Here is a 15,500-nt window from a genome sequence, read left to right as displayed (position 1 = left end):
TAGAACAAAACAAGAAAATGACTGGCCTATCATATGGTGCATTTCAAGCCATACCCAGAAACTGAAGCTATTAAGCAACAGTGGCCAAAAAGACCAGACATCAACAGGGAATAAGGAAGGTTTTATGACTGCCGCCAGTTCCAGTGAAGATAAACTAACAGAAGACGAAACTGAAAAGAGAAGTCCAACAAGTATAAAACTCCTTTCACCAGATCTGCAAAACATTCTCGGAACACACATACTTAAAATTGGTGTCAACCCAAAATATCCAGTAGATATCTCCGGTGGGCGTCACACAATTTTTGTTTATTGCGATTTGATACAAGATCAGATTCTTGGAAACAAATTAACGTCACTTCTTAGAACAATAGCCCTCCCAAACAACTCGACACAAAAAACACAAAACACGATCACTTGCCATCAATCGTTCTCAAACTTTCAGTGGAAAAATGTAGTCAAATCATCATTTCAATCCATAAACATAACGATTCGCGACGAAACCGGACAACTGATGCCATTTCTCTCAATAGGCCGAAGCTGGCTGACATTGAAATTTCAATTTTTACCAAACTAAATCATTATTCTCAACGACTACCCAAAAAACAGTTGGTTTGTTTGGAAGCATGGACGCACACTATGAAGCACAAATTGCGAGAAATCAAGAAAACTTTCTGACTCATGGCGGTCCCGCACGGCAGTTCGGATCAAGCGCCGCAGGATTGGGCGCATTAGCTGTACGAATTGTTCGCTGTACTTTATCACTACTACAAGAGTACGCTTTGCCAAAAAAATGGGACGCAATTTTATTACAGCGGCAATTCCTGAGATTGGGCAAATGATAGCAGGAAAAAAGAAACTAAAATCTGCAGCAAAAGACTCAATGAAGAAATCAGTTTCAAAAACAATTTCAGAATCGACAACAGCAAATCGTTCACGCCCGCGCCCGCCGAAACGGCTGCGATCGACGCACGCGTCTCGCGGCCGCGGTTTGCGGGTTACCGCGCCGTCTGCTCGCCAGGCGGCGGGGCGCAGCGCAACCCAAAACCCCTTATCAACAAACAAACTAGAGATAATAGAGATACCAACACGCAAGAGGCCAGCCCAAACCACTTTAAAGACAACCAAGACGAAACGCAGTCGATCAGATATTTTGTCAAACGAGTTCACCAGCATTGCAGCAGATATCGCCAACCCTGTAACGCATACAACTTTAGACTTTTTTGAGAAACCTAATGTTCTTGTGAATTATGAGAGCGGATTCGATCAAGAAATTTACCCACAAGTCGGTTCAAGAGGACCAACATTAGACTTTTTAATCAGCGGAGACCAGCGCAACTGCATTGACCTTAACTATATTCAACTAGGAATTCAAGTGTCTATCTACACGCCAGATGGAAAAGATCGCGTAAAAGCAAGTGACGCAAGCAAAGTTGTATTTGCAAACAATGCTCTACACAGCCTATTCTCACAGGGTGAAGTATACACCAACGGTATTTTGATTTCTGATAGCAACAACTCTCACCACCACCGAGCATTTCTTGAGACAGAATTAACAACGAACAGCGATAGCAAAGAGACTTGGGCCGCTTGTCAAGGATACAGTTACGACTCAGAGCCTTCGTCAGACGCCAATCAATCTGAGTGGTAACAAAACCGTTTGAAAGCTACCTTGGAGTCAGGTTACACGCTTAACCTCTATGGTTCCCTTTATGTCGACGTTTTTAGTTGCGAAAAACTTATGGTCCCTGATGTCGACATTCGAGTTAAACTCTACCGCGCAAGTAACGAATTCAGTCTTATCAGCTTGGCCGACGATAACGACAAACTGTTTACGGCAGTAATAGAAAAAGCGTCCATGTTTGTCCGCAAGATAACTGTCACTGAATCAGTACGACTTTCAATCGAGAAGGCATTATTAAAATCACCAGCAAGGTACCCCTATATAGAATCCCTTTGCAAAAGTTTTATCATGCAATCTGGTCAAAATTCTCTTGTTAAAGAATCAATTTTTGGAACGGAGCCAATCAGACGTTTAACAATGTGCATGGTAGCAAACGATAAGTTCAGAGGATCGAAAGATACAAACCCTTTTCTGTTCAACAAGTATAAAATAAAAAGAATTGATATCATACGAGGAAATGGCTTACCTATAGCAGGCACACCAATTGACACTGAAAATAATGTCAGAATATATCACAACACACTAACATCGCTGGGTTTTAAAAATGGCGGTAATAAAATTTTACCCTATTCCCCGAACTGACAGGAGCGCCAATTACTCTGAAGCTATTCTTCTCTGAAGCCCTTCCAGAAGCAGTTGAACTCTTTATTATCGGAGAGAGATTCAGTCAAGTTTTTCATGACACCAAAAGGAATATTTCAAAAAACCAAACTATATTCAATGGATAACATTTCGATCAAAGGAGTAGTAGGCAAATTACGTTTAATAAAGTTTTCTTTTGGAGGTGTTTGGTCGGCAGACAATTTTCCAAGAATGAACTCAGGTCCCCGCTTTCAAATTGTAAATTTATCTCCAAAAAACTTCAAGGGAACTCATTTGCTATTACTTGTAGCCATTCAATCAACATTCAAAAGCTCAGCCAAGCAAAAAAAGAAACAAGAAATTAACAAACATTGTTATCTGGAACAGCCTGAAAATTTCGCTAAATTTTTTCACTCATTTCCAAGAACGATTTAATTCACTGTACAAAATATCGGTTCGTTTTGACATTCACGAAACTGCTTCGTCATCTCCCCCTCAATCTTTATCTTCAAACTTATGCGGGCTGTATTGCTTGTATGCAGCTTTACAAATATTTCAAAAGGTGGGCTATATACAACACACAAAGTTTCGGGATCGCCCTACGGCAACGAAGCAGTTCAGATTTTTAGTGTTAAACGCAGTTAAAAATATTGGCTTAATTAATGAGTTGAATTTGATAAAATTTTTCAATAGTATATCTCAAACCAATTACACATTGAACACTTTATAATTTAATTTGTATTGCTAACCATGTGTTTTTAACCTGAGTCTGAGTAGGAAACAAGAGGTCGTCGCCTCTTTGCAGGCATAGGCTGAATGATACAAGATTCGTCACCACTACTGTTACTACATTCTCCTTCAATTGCTTCATCATCTATAAACGGATTCCGGGGTAGACAACGATCTTCGTCGCTATTATCCTGTTCATCACTGATATCACTCCAATTAATGACTGGCTCCGAGTCATCAACTTCTCAAGGTATAAAGCCAGGATCGGGCGGAGCTGAAACAAAAATAAGTACATAATAACTATTTCGTAAAAACTGAACTGCAAAAAGCGTTTTTACCAAAAGAAGAGACCGTAGTAGAAGCTATTGAGCAGGAATCAGAAAGGTCTACTGTCGATATCAGCTTGAAGTTCTCCTCCTTCTCCTCTTCTTCGCTTGAAATCGAATTGTTTTCACAGTCACTATCCTGTAGTGATGGACAATCCGATTCAAAGGTTACTGTTGGAGTTTGATTGAGGCTGTAGTGGCCATAAGGTAAAGTGTCAACACCGTTATCCAGTATGAATCTTTTGTCATCAAAACAACTTAGAGCCGTTTTGTTTGTTGTTGTAACCTTAATTTGATGGTTTGCTGAACGAATTCTTGTCATTGGTGCTCGACTGCTAACTCCGGTCAGAAGACACTCAAGAAACTTGTCATGATGCAGAGTCTTTTTAACAAGTTTTTGCACGCCTTTGGCACTCTGTTTTACTCCACTTTGAAACTTGATGCTGTACATCATAGATCGAAGAATTACACTCTCTTCCAGAACTGAACCATTCAACTCGTCAGTCATTGTCAGGTGCACTTTTTTATTACTCGCGTCGAACAGAGGATGAGAAGTTGGGTAATCGCTGAGATCCAATAAATGTTTAAATTCGTACATGTCTTCATACAAGTCTTCGGTTTCTACTCTGTACAGAAGCGAGTCAGTGTCTTTGTAAGTGACACAAATCCGTTTCCCGTACCTCGGTTTCATTTCTTTATAATGAAAATGGTACAGAGCAAGTTTTGAAAGGTCCAAGATGGCTGCTCCGACGGGAGTTGGTTTGTCCCATCTAATGTTCGGTACGGAAAAATAAACGGAACACAAATTTTCGCTTATAATTTGAAATGACTTGAAAATCGGCCTCGACGTAAGTTTGGAGGCTTTCGCCTCATCAGATACAAACTGAATATTTTTTCTATTTCGTTTGTTTTCCATTGTTTTGCCAAAGCAAGCGTTCGACATCAGTTTATAAAAATTCTTTTCGAACGTTGTTGAAGCTTGCTTCCGCATAGCCGTATTTTTTTTCGATATAGGGACGCAACTAGTCAGACTGATTAAATTGCAGAACGCGATGAAGTCTACCAACTTTCAAACCTTGACAGATGTAAAATAGCAAGTTTTCCATGTGACATACATAATTCGGCTTATCGAACAAAGTTTCGACCAATTTCGGAACAGCAGATCTGTTAACCGCTAAGTTTTTGCTGTACGCAGACAACCAATCGTCTTGGATAACATGTTTCTCGGGAGCCAAGGGAAAATCAGAGTGGTCGTCGTGAATCTCTCGCTGATATTCTAGATCAATTTCAACGAAGTAGCCAAAGTCGGTATTTGACCTGTACTTTCCAATTAGCTCATCGATGTTTGAAAACTCGCTCCACTTGTAGCCATCCTTTGGAAGCTTTTTCATCATGATGCCACCATAGAGTGAGGTAACATCAAAAAAAAGCGCCAAAAACGGACTTTTCGTTCCTATCGAAATTCTGAAGATATTTGTTATTAGCTCGAAAATGTCTCAGCGCTCCCACGCCATTGAGACCACCTCGAATAGCATTTTCGCAGAAAAGCAGCATATCAACGTCGGACAGAAGCCCCAACTCAACATCAGTTGTTACCAGCATTGCATCCCAGCTTAGATTAGGAGCACTATAAAAATAAGCAGGACCCAAACGATAAACTTTTATGCACACCGAGCGGAACAATTCGAACACATCTGCCAGCAAGAACACATCTGTCTGCAGATAAGCGTCGTGGTAGTCTCCAATATTTTTACAACCGAAGAGATGATACATGTCAACAGCTCGTGTATATATTTCTTGAGTAACATCAATTCTACCGGTTAGAGTGTTTTTCCAATGGTCACCGTAGGCAGGAAACCCAAGTTCAAACTTACGGAATGAGTCTAAATACGAATAAGGAAAAATTCCCTTTGCTCTTATTTTCTTGAAATCTGAACCACAAAATTGTTTAAAGTGGAATCGGAGTAACTTCAAGTCGGCATCTTGCAACGTTTGTGCCAGTGAATCAAGGCTCGATGCCATAAAATTAAAACTGTCCAGGAAGCGCCATTCATTGAGTACAAGTTTCTCGACACCACATTTGTTTATGTAACCTGAACTGGGAACCTGAACTGAGAACGAAATAAACGTCTCTTCTGTCCTAGATATAGCTGAGAGAGTCTCGTTTTCTTCCAGCTTCATGTACTTTATAATATGATGGGCATCGTAACGAGACAAGTTATGGAAGAAAACAGGGAGAAAACTACCAACCGTAACCAATAAATTGCAACTACTGTGAGCAACGCCAAATACAGTTCCTGTGAGATGACAGTGATGGACTACTTTTTCATGATCGGACTCGAAGATTTTTTGACATATGCAGCAGGGTTCAAACCAGTTGTTCAATAGTTCCCTTTTAGCAAAACTGGACATCTTTAGGAATCTGTAGCGTTGACGCTCATTGTCTGCCCATCTCAGCCATTTTCGTAAAGTTTGCATAAGAACAGCAACAATCTTCGCCTCGGTAAAATTGTTCCATCTTCACACTTGAACTTCTGCTGTCAACAAGAACAGCTCCAAAGCTACAAGGATACTGATTTTCAGTAACACAGCTAGATGCTCCAACTTTATTTAATCCAGTCTCGAGCAACTCTTCGGCCACTTCGAAATCTTCCGTTCTGACGTCAAGAGCCTCTAGGTCAGCATACACCACAAACGGGCATTTGAATGTCTTCTGCCAGTTTTTAAACTTTACGGTAGAACCCTGTGGCGGCATCTCAATAACTTGTGGCTGATGGTGCTCCCAAAGCGATTTGTGAAGCTTAAATTTTTCGCGAGCAACAGTCTGCAGACAACGCTCGCAGAATTTTCGAACGTTATTTTTCGAGCTAGCGGTGGCGGCCGAGCGAAGTAAAACCTTTAGAACTCGATCCAAGTTCTTTATCAAACAATAGTGCCAATTATTTTCATCTGACAGCAACAATAAAATGATTCGCTTCGCTGAATTTTTATATTTGCTGATGTAAGCCGGATACACTTTGCTACACTCGTAAGCCAACACGTTTATTTTCAGGTGATTGTTTTTCTCGAAAACCGGTATATCAGCTAAAGCCACCGTCATTTTTCGCGGGTTGAAGTGGAGACTGTTTATGTGTTGGCGGTAACTTTGCGGTCTCTCTTGGTTTTGCTCAAAGGGGAAGAGCGCGGCTAAAACAGAGTAAATGAAGCACAGATTGTCTTTCATGTTTTTGATATTCAAGACTGATTTGCGTTGTGTTTCAAGTTCAGGAGGCGTTGCAATGTAAGATGCCGCGCGAAGAGGGGAATATTTTGAAATCTTCAATTCGACAACATTTAACTTTTCTATCACCCACCCACTTCCTGCAGTGCAAAACACTTTTATTTTTGTCAATAGTTTGTCAATATGACCGAAATATTCTTCAGCAGTCAATGATGTGGAGAGGCTCTCCATTGGACTGTGAAAGAAACAAAGAGTACTATCATCAGTTAGAGGCTTGGTGAACTTCACCTCTATGCAGATTCCGAACTTCGCAGTCACCAAATCGTGAAGTTTCGTCGTGATAAAATCTGTAATTTTTCGTTCCTGGAGCACGAGAAATTCAAAGGGGTCAAAAATTGAACCGTCGTTTATTTTGAGTCGGAATGACTGGAAGTGCTCGCGAACTGACTTTCTCTCACGTTCCAAAACAAAACGATCTTCTTGAGAGAAAATGGATGGATCAGTTCGAATAACTGAACCCACCACAGAATGCTCGTCTGCACAATGTTTTCGCAACGCTTGCTCAAGTCCGAAAAACATTTGACACGAATTGCATCTAACAGAACGCGCAAATTTATGGACATTTTTCAAATGCCGAACCAAGTTTTTCGCGAGGGTAAAAGTGTTTGAGCAATGTCCACAAACAAAGTTCTGATTTTGGAGGTCAACATACTTTTGATGCTTATGCAACACGAGTTCCTTTCGCTTAGCGAAGTCCTGATCGCAAAAATTGCATTTGAACATGATTCCTCAACCAAATATTAGTTTAGGTTTCCTCGCCTTTCTATAAAGGCTAGGAAATCTGGTGTTGTTCTCAGGAACAACCCAGCAAAGATGCGAGGCTCCAGTTTAAATAAAACCGGGAATCCAGGCATCTTTGATTTGAAAATACTTCAGGTGGAGGATAGTCGGGAAAAGAGTCTTTAAAACCTTAGGTTTCGTAGACTGTTTTTTCGACTATCCTCCACCTGACTTCAGCCTGGCCCCTTCGACGAGAGGTAGCCATGTCTGACAAAAGCCAGAAGGAGGTTTAATGTATTCTAGTGACGCAAGAAGCTGCAAAGCCACAAGACATTTGGATGCATGCTAATGAGATTTTGATAAGAATCGAATAATTCGTCAAGCAGCTATTCTTGCATCTCTAGAACTTTTTTTAAACAATATAGTTACAGAGTTATACAGAGATATAGTTACTGTTGTTTATACAGAGTTATACAGAGATATAGTTACTGCTGTTTTATATTGTTTTATAAACGATATAAAACAGCATTGGTTTTAAACAATATGCAATTGTAAGTATATGAAATAATTTTATACCAAATTCTGTAGAGCGCAGCTCTCCTTAGCTTTTCGCTTCAAATTGATATAAACTATGCGAAAAATTATTTCGCTCATATCCATGATCTAAATATCAATGAGCGGATACAAAAAAAAACAAGAAGAGCGCTGCTCTTCACAGTAGCCTGGAACATAATACTTTTTCAAAGTTGTGATTTGATACTCGTAATATGATCGAATTAGGGGAATGTAATTGCTGAACTTTACTACACTTAGCTAAAGTCAGACTTCATAGCTTATTAATAGTTATATTTCAAAAACTTTAAATAACATTATATCCCATGCATTAGATGATCTATCTTTAATACTAGCGTCCCGTAAAAAGTGACTCTAGACAGACCCTACGGGTGACACTCGACACTCTGCACAATCTTGTTAAAGGACTAACAAGTTCGTAATCTACGCAGGTTAAATAATATTCAAGAAATTGAATAATGCATGGAACATTTGAATCTTTAAAAGACTATGCCTTCTATTTGAAAACACCATATAGAGAAAGTGCGCAGCTTTCGCTTTTTATTAATATTATCTGTGCGAAAAATCATTCCGCTCTTATCCATGATACATATATCAATGTGCGGATACAAAAAATAACAAGAAGAGCGTTGCTCTTCACATTAGCCTGGCATAAAACTCTTTTCAAAATTTTGACTTGATAATCGAATCATCATCGAAAAATATTGGAAGCATAAGTAGAAAACAACGAGAGCACAGTTCTTTAGAAAAATCCGGCATAAAGTTCCCAAGAGATTTCGACTGAATATTCCTTTCGATCTATAGCAACCCCGATATCCTATCAAGTCAAAACTTTTCAACAGTTACTATGAACGTATATAGTAACAGTTTACCTAAGTGGTAAGTTCAAACCAATTGCAATATAATTTAATCTGTGTTAGAAGATGAAGGAAAGTAGGGCAGTGTTACCAACTACTTGTCAAGATTTAGATTTATAAAAATAAACCCGAAAACTTAGGAGCCTAATTATCTAATCCAACCAATAATGCTGGATACAAAACTTAATCAGTAGGGCACAGGTCCTACCATATGAGGCCATTTTCAGGGTATTCAATTGAATTTGTTCACACAGTTTCTGATAAAAATGACTTCAAAAGGCTATACCCGCCCCATTCTCAGCTGATTCCCAGGTTCCTCTATGTTAAAATTAGTTGAAAATAATCTCAACCTGTTTAGATAATTTTGAGTTATGCACCGATAAACACTATAAAAAGCCCTCAATTTCCCCACAAAATCACTCCTGCAAATTTGATTTGATCTACACTAAAATAGTGAGTGAACAAATACTGTACTCAACGAGATGACTTCTAGTTATCAATTTGAATATAAAACATCAACCCGCCTAGTAAAGGTGTGGCGAGAAGCTGAATCGGAGGGTTCAAATATTGAAATTGTGCTCTACAAATTCTCGAATAACGAAAGATTTGTCTACCAAACCATAAGCATACCCGAACATCAATTCCAATCAATGTTGGTCAGCATATTGATGGAGGTGGACTTGCTGCGCGTTATCATCGACGGGAGAAAACACCCAGAGGGCAGACTTGTAGTTCATCAGGAGGCTTGTGAGCGGATGCAGTTGGGCTCTAAAAGCTGTGAAGTCATCAGGGACCTCAGAGGCAATATATTCTTCAAATGCTCAAGTTTATTCAGTAGTTAAACTTTATCAGAGCATAAGATATAAGAAATATAAAATTCTTAACCTTAGGAGTCTATTGCTAAAGATAGAAATTCATCTAATTAATGTTTCTCTGTTTAGATAACGACAATACGTACTTCCGATTGTCGATGAAGTACTTCGACCCCGAGGACATAATGCTCAGCGTGTTCTTCCATATAAAGAGATTTGACAGAAAAGGTGATATGTGGGAGCTGCGCTGTGTGTCCTTGGGGTTGAGAGAAATGGCAGCTCTACTGCGATTTAACAGAGATTACAAGAACTCAAAGAGAGAGAGAGCAGTTAAGAGAGAAAAACCAACCGCATCCGTTCAACCTCAGCCTCGGAAAATTCCCAAAGTTCAGGAAACCCCTGATGATGAAGACGTTATAGTTCTTCCCTCAGACGAAAACTATTAAAACTCTAACTATGTAAATCCTATGTATATAACTTAAATGTATTACCTTGTGAATTCATTCACAATTTTGGTGAAATCTTATAATATTTCTTCAATTTATTATTACCAAAACCAATCTCTCCTGAAAGACTAGAAAGTTATCAAAGTTACCAAATACAGCCTGACAAACGGCTGTCAGATTAGTTAATTTTGAGTGGTGGGGCAAAATTGAAACGTACCTTGAAAATGAAATAAATTTTCAACCAAAAAATTTGATAACAAATGGCTCAGGGCATACCATAAAAGCAATTCTTTGATACACTTTTGCGTTACGGATTCAATAATTCAAAGCACGCACAAGACGCGTGATAGCTATTAAAGGCACACAAAACAGAAGCGAAACGGACAGTAAGCAAACTATTCAGTTTGGTATGTGTCAAACATAAAGAACATAGCTGGCAGATTGCCAGAAAATAGCCGCAATAGACTCGTAGATCGCCAGTCTAAAAAAACAGTAAAAAAGACAGACCAAAAAAATTCGTCTTTTCATTGAAGGCTGATCTGTTATATTTTGATTTAAAAAATGTATAAGTTATTGCTGCCTCTTTTAGCTGATCTCAAATAACCTTCATTTAGAGTATACACACCCATTTGACCTTATCTCTTTGAATTAAAGTAAATAAAAGTCAATTTCAAAGTGAGGAAGTCATTTTTGAGAGTGAGGTAAGTCAAGTGTGACCAAAAATTTAATCACGCGCATGAACAAAAAAACTCGCTCCACTAAGAGCGAAAAATGACGTCACACATGCAATTCAGTTGAAATTGCATGAACGAATGAACAAAAAGTGGCTGTGACGTCATATGGTCGTAACAAAAATCATGACGACGAAATAAAAAAAAAAACCAAGAGAAGGCCAATAATAGCCCCAGCTATCGCTGTGCGGCTATTAATAAATCAGTAAATGATGATCATCAATGAACTCAATGTATGGACTAACCTTGAAACATAATGGTATAATAATATCCGAAAAAATGAAGATCTGATGTCCCTTTGGCACAATGGTTAAGGCACTAAAAGAAAAAATATCATGCATAAAGAACATAGACTGAGGTTCGAGGCTTTAGAATGAAGGGATCCTTTTTCTGTGCGGTAGACCACCCCAATTTTCACTACTGACAACTAAGATGGGGGACCAAAACAGAATAGATCCCACGTTTCTTTGGTGCCGGATAAAATTTCCGTGTAGCGTGTTTACGTGGTCTGCCTACTGGCAAGGGCAATAATGATTCACGCTCATTTTCTGTAAACGCACATTTTTGCTGTCGCCATCTTCCAGATTATTCATTCCACTGGATGTCGCGTTTACTGCATGACGATCTCTCATCATTAGGAGTAAGCGCGTGTGTTTGTGCTGTAAGATTGTGCAGTGTGTGTGTATGTGTGTGTGTGTCTGTCTGTGTGCGCGCAAGCGTGTGCGTGCGTCTGCGTGCGTGTCCGCGCGTAAATACGCATATGTGCGTACGTACGTGTTTTTGCATGTGCGCGTACTTGTGTGTGCGCGCGTGTGTGTGAGTGTGCGTCTGTGTGTGTGTGTGTGTGTGTGTGTGTGCGTGTATGTGCGCATGTTTGTGTGCGTGCGCGTTTGTGTGTGTCAGCATGTGCACGTGTCGTGTGTGTGTTTTAAAGCAAAAGTTCTCAGTTTTTCTGCCAATTGAAGGTAGACGCAAGCAGAAAAGCTATCAAATATTGTATACTTCTTATTCAAATTAACATAGTAAATTTTTGATTGCCATTTTCATTCCCAGCTACTTTAGCCCCGCAAATTCTATTATCTTGTCCAGGTATCCATATTTCACTGTCTTCTGGAACGAAGTACTTATTATCCTGTCTACTGTTGTCATCATACTTTACTCATTAAAAACTTGATTGGATATCGATCTGCACTTCGGCTCATTCTTGCAAGTGCTCGGCTAAAGACTGGATGGGATTAAAGGTTGGCAGACTGGTAGCGCGGTGGAGGACACGCGGGAGGGGGGTAATGTCAAGCGAAAAATTTTACGTAAAAAAGATACACACAATTAAATTAATTGCTTCAATCTTCATTCGAGAGCAATTAATAATTTCAATATTACGCAAATATATGTATCCACTAAGCTGGTGAGGCACAACGGGAAAAGATCCGGCTGCTCTATAATTGAAATTTGAATTATAATAACATAGCTGGCCGATTGCCAGAAAATAGCCGCAATAGCTTCGTAGATCTGCAGTCTCAAAAAAAACAGTAAAAAAGACAGACCAAAAAAATTCGTCTTTCATTAGACTGATATGTTAAATTTTGATTAAAAATCTCTATCAGTTTTTGCAGCCTCTATTAGCTGCTCTCAAATAACCTTCATTTAGAGTGACACACACTCATTTGACCTTATCTCTTTGAATTAAAGTGAATAAAAGTCAATTTCAAAGTGAGGAAGTCATTTTTGAGAGTGAGGTAAGTCAAGAGTGACCAAAAATTTAATCACGCGAATGAACAAAAAAACTTGCTCCACTAAGAGCGAAAAATGACGTCACGCACGGGTTTCAGTTGAAATTGCATGAACGAATGAACAAAAAGTGGCTGTGACGTCATATGGTCGTAACAAAAATCGCGACGACGAAATAAAAAAACATAGCAGGACAAGTCCTGACCCACAATTCAAAGAATTTTCATTGACTAAACAAAAACTAGACTTATATTGGACTAGAAATGGATTGGGAAAACCATTTAGAAAAAAAACCGATCAACAAAATTGAAAAAAAAACAGTAAAAATCAAAGTGAAATTACCGCACGTGATTAAGAAATTCCAATCCAGAAAGCGATTTTTTGTTCAAACACCGTTTTCTCACTCTACTCTAAATATCGAGTAAAAAATTTTCACGCCACAAAACCACTCTCTTTTTCGCTCCAACTCCTGTTTCGGCGTGACCAAAATCATCACTTCGATTCGACTTCAAAAATCATTAAACTAAGTGAACAGATCTTAAAAAAAGCATAGCCGGAAGAATTCCGGAAACAACTCGAAAAGGAAATGCCCTTAAATGCCATCGAACTACTCATCAGACAAAGCGTGCCTCCACTAATTTAGGATTATCTTAAAACAAAACCATAATACAAAAAAGTAAAAAAAATCAAATCTATTAAAATATGTTAAAAAATCTGATCGAATTTTGTTATAACTTGAGACCCCGAAATAAATATCTCTCGCAAAATTACTTCACCAACGCAACTACTACCTACTAAAACCACTTATAAGAATTTTTTAAAAAAATTTTTAGCCAAATCATGAAAAAAAGCTCTTACAAACAACTTTGATTAAAAAACTGGAAAAAGTTAATAAATTTTTTAATATTACAAAAGCACATAAATGCAAAGAAAAATTCTTTTCAGCCAATAGGGTATCCAAATGCTTGCAAAACAAAAGGCAAGCCATAATAGGCTAAGAAATTTGTCTAGGCTAAGAAAAACGAAAAACTGCAAAAAAATAAGGAAAATAGTTCCAACTTTCGTCACATTTCTCAACAAAAAATGCTTTATATCCACAAAACTGTAGCCACTTGTAAAATAAAAATTGCTCAAGTAATAGGGGTCTTTTAATGCCCATTTGAGGCAGTAAAACAAAAAAAATAGTAAAAAAAATCGCAAAAATTAGCCCAAAAATCAGCAAAATACATGAAAAACCACCGAATTGGCATAAAAATCATATAAATTTCCAGAGACCTGCTAACCACTACCAAAACCAGCCTAAAATTTAAAAAAATCATAACCAAACCTGTACCAAAAAAATTGAAAAAAACTGCTCTAAAATGCCGCACGTGAACAAAAAATTTCGCTCGCTTTGGCACACCTCAATTTCTCGCTCTCTAGAAAACAGCGACATGAAAAAAACCACTCTCTTTTCGCTCCACTCTTCATTTTGTTCAGCAACAAAATCAATCCAAATTTTTCTACGCGTTTCATTTCCCGCTTCAAAAATCACTCCAATAAAATTGATTTTAAAAAAAGGACTTCTCCAATACTCCTCTTCGACAGCGCCCCAATAGAATTCAAATTCTTTGAATTGTAAAAAAGCAAGAGAAGGCCAATAATAGCCCCAGCTGTCTCTCAAGACAGCGCCCCAATACAATTCAAAGTCTTTGAATTGTAAAAAAGCAAGAGAAGGCCAATAATAGCCCCAGCTATCGCTGTGCGGCTATTAATAAATGAATTGATTAAATCATGAGCCTCCAAGCAGAATTGGGGCGACCTCAATGTAGGTACCCTGCTTCTGATAACAGCAACTCAACGCTTCAGGCCAGGCTTACATCAAGGATTAATGAGTCGTTAAAACAATAGCTTTGCAAAAGACGTTTGAAACCTAAAACCTGAACCGACTAACGTCGCCCGAATTGCTCTCGAACGACTGGAGAGGCAAATAATTTTGAGGGAGGGCATAGGCTAGAGAAATTTTATGGCGAGAAAAGTAATGCCTGGGAGGCGTTTCCAGCCCGCGACCTCTCGAATGCGCGTCGGGAACATTAACTACTACACGGGCTATGAACGATCATCTCTTAACAATCGGTTTTTATTTAAGCAACACAGTTAATGCGCGCAATTCAAATCACTTAATGCGCGCAAAATCAAAAAGTCAAGCGTGAAGTCACTCGAGAAGTGAAATCGAAAGAATGTTCTAGAAGAAATGGCTACGTAACTCTTTTGCTAATCAAATCAGATTGATAAGGTTAAGAACAGAAGTATTATATACCTTTGCAAATTAGTCAGAAGCTCATCTACGTTATAACGAAAGAGGCATGACTTCCCAGCCGAGAAGGCGTTTTCTTGCCCCTGGATTGCATCTTCGTTGGCCGCAACATCAGCTCTCAGAGCAAGAGGATCGAAATCAAAGAATTTGAGAAGAAATGTCAGATCCCTGAGGCTGGTTGTAGTCGAGATGTTATCGATGGAAAGACTGTGGATGTAAACCTCCAAGGAGAAGATCGACTCGTCCATTTGATCTGAAAAAATGGATTTGTCATCAAAACTAAACTTGTCGTAGTGCAAAATATGATATACTTGACTGATGTTAGCTAATATGGAGGAATCACAATTTTATATGAACAAAGACAAAATTATTATTTAAAAAATTTTGCTTCTCTTTGACTTTCCCCAGTAAAATATGTAATTAAATAATAAAACATATCCGGCAGATAGCCAGAAAATAGCCGCAATAGCTGCGTAGATCTGCAGTCTCAAAAAGATAGTAAAAGAAACAACACGAGAACAGAAATTTCTTTTATTAAATGCTGAGATGTTATATTTTGATTACGAATCTATAACTCATTGTTGCTTCTATTAACTGATCTCAAACAATCTTCAATTAGAGTGACACACATTCACTTGAACTAATCTCTTTGAATTAAGGTAAAGAACGTCAATTTTAGAGTGGGGTAGTCATTTTTGAGTGAGGTAAATCACGTGTCACCAAAAACTTAATCACGCGA

General features: G+C 38.5%; 1 protein-coding gene across 1 annotated transcript in view; it reads right to left on the bottom strand.

Moving 5' to 3' along the window:
* Window positions 1-15,035, bottom strand: part of LOC142339392 (uncharacterized) — a 45,073-nt gene extending 30,038 nt beyond the window's left edge. Inside the window, exon 1 of the mRNA XM_075389406.1 lies at window positions 14,765-15,035. Within this exon, the coding sequence (XP_075245521.1) occupies window positions 14,765-15,009 (245 nt within the window). The 5' untranslated portion in view covers window positions 15,010-15,035. The remainder of the gene's footprint in view (window positions 1-14,764) is intronic.
* Between the last annotated feature and the right edge of the window lie 465 nt (window positions 15,036-15,500).

This window comes from Convolutriloba macropyga, chromosome 5 (genome assembly GCF_964194025.1).
Source record: "Convolutriloba macropyga chromosome 5, txConMacr16.3, whole genome shotgun sequence".
Classification (NCBI taxonomy): domain Eukaryota; kingdom Metazoa; phylum Xenacoelomorpha; order Acoela; family Convolutidae; genus Convolutriloba; species Convolutriloba macropyga.
Note: the sequence above shows the minus strand (reverse complement) of the source record. Positions and strands in the feature narration are given on the sequence as shown.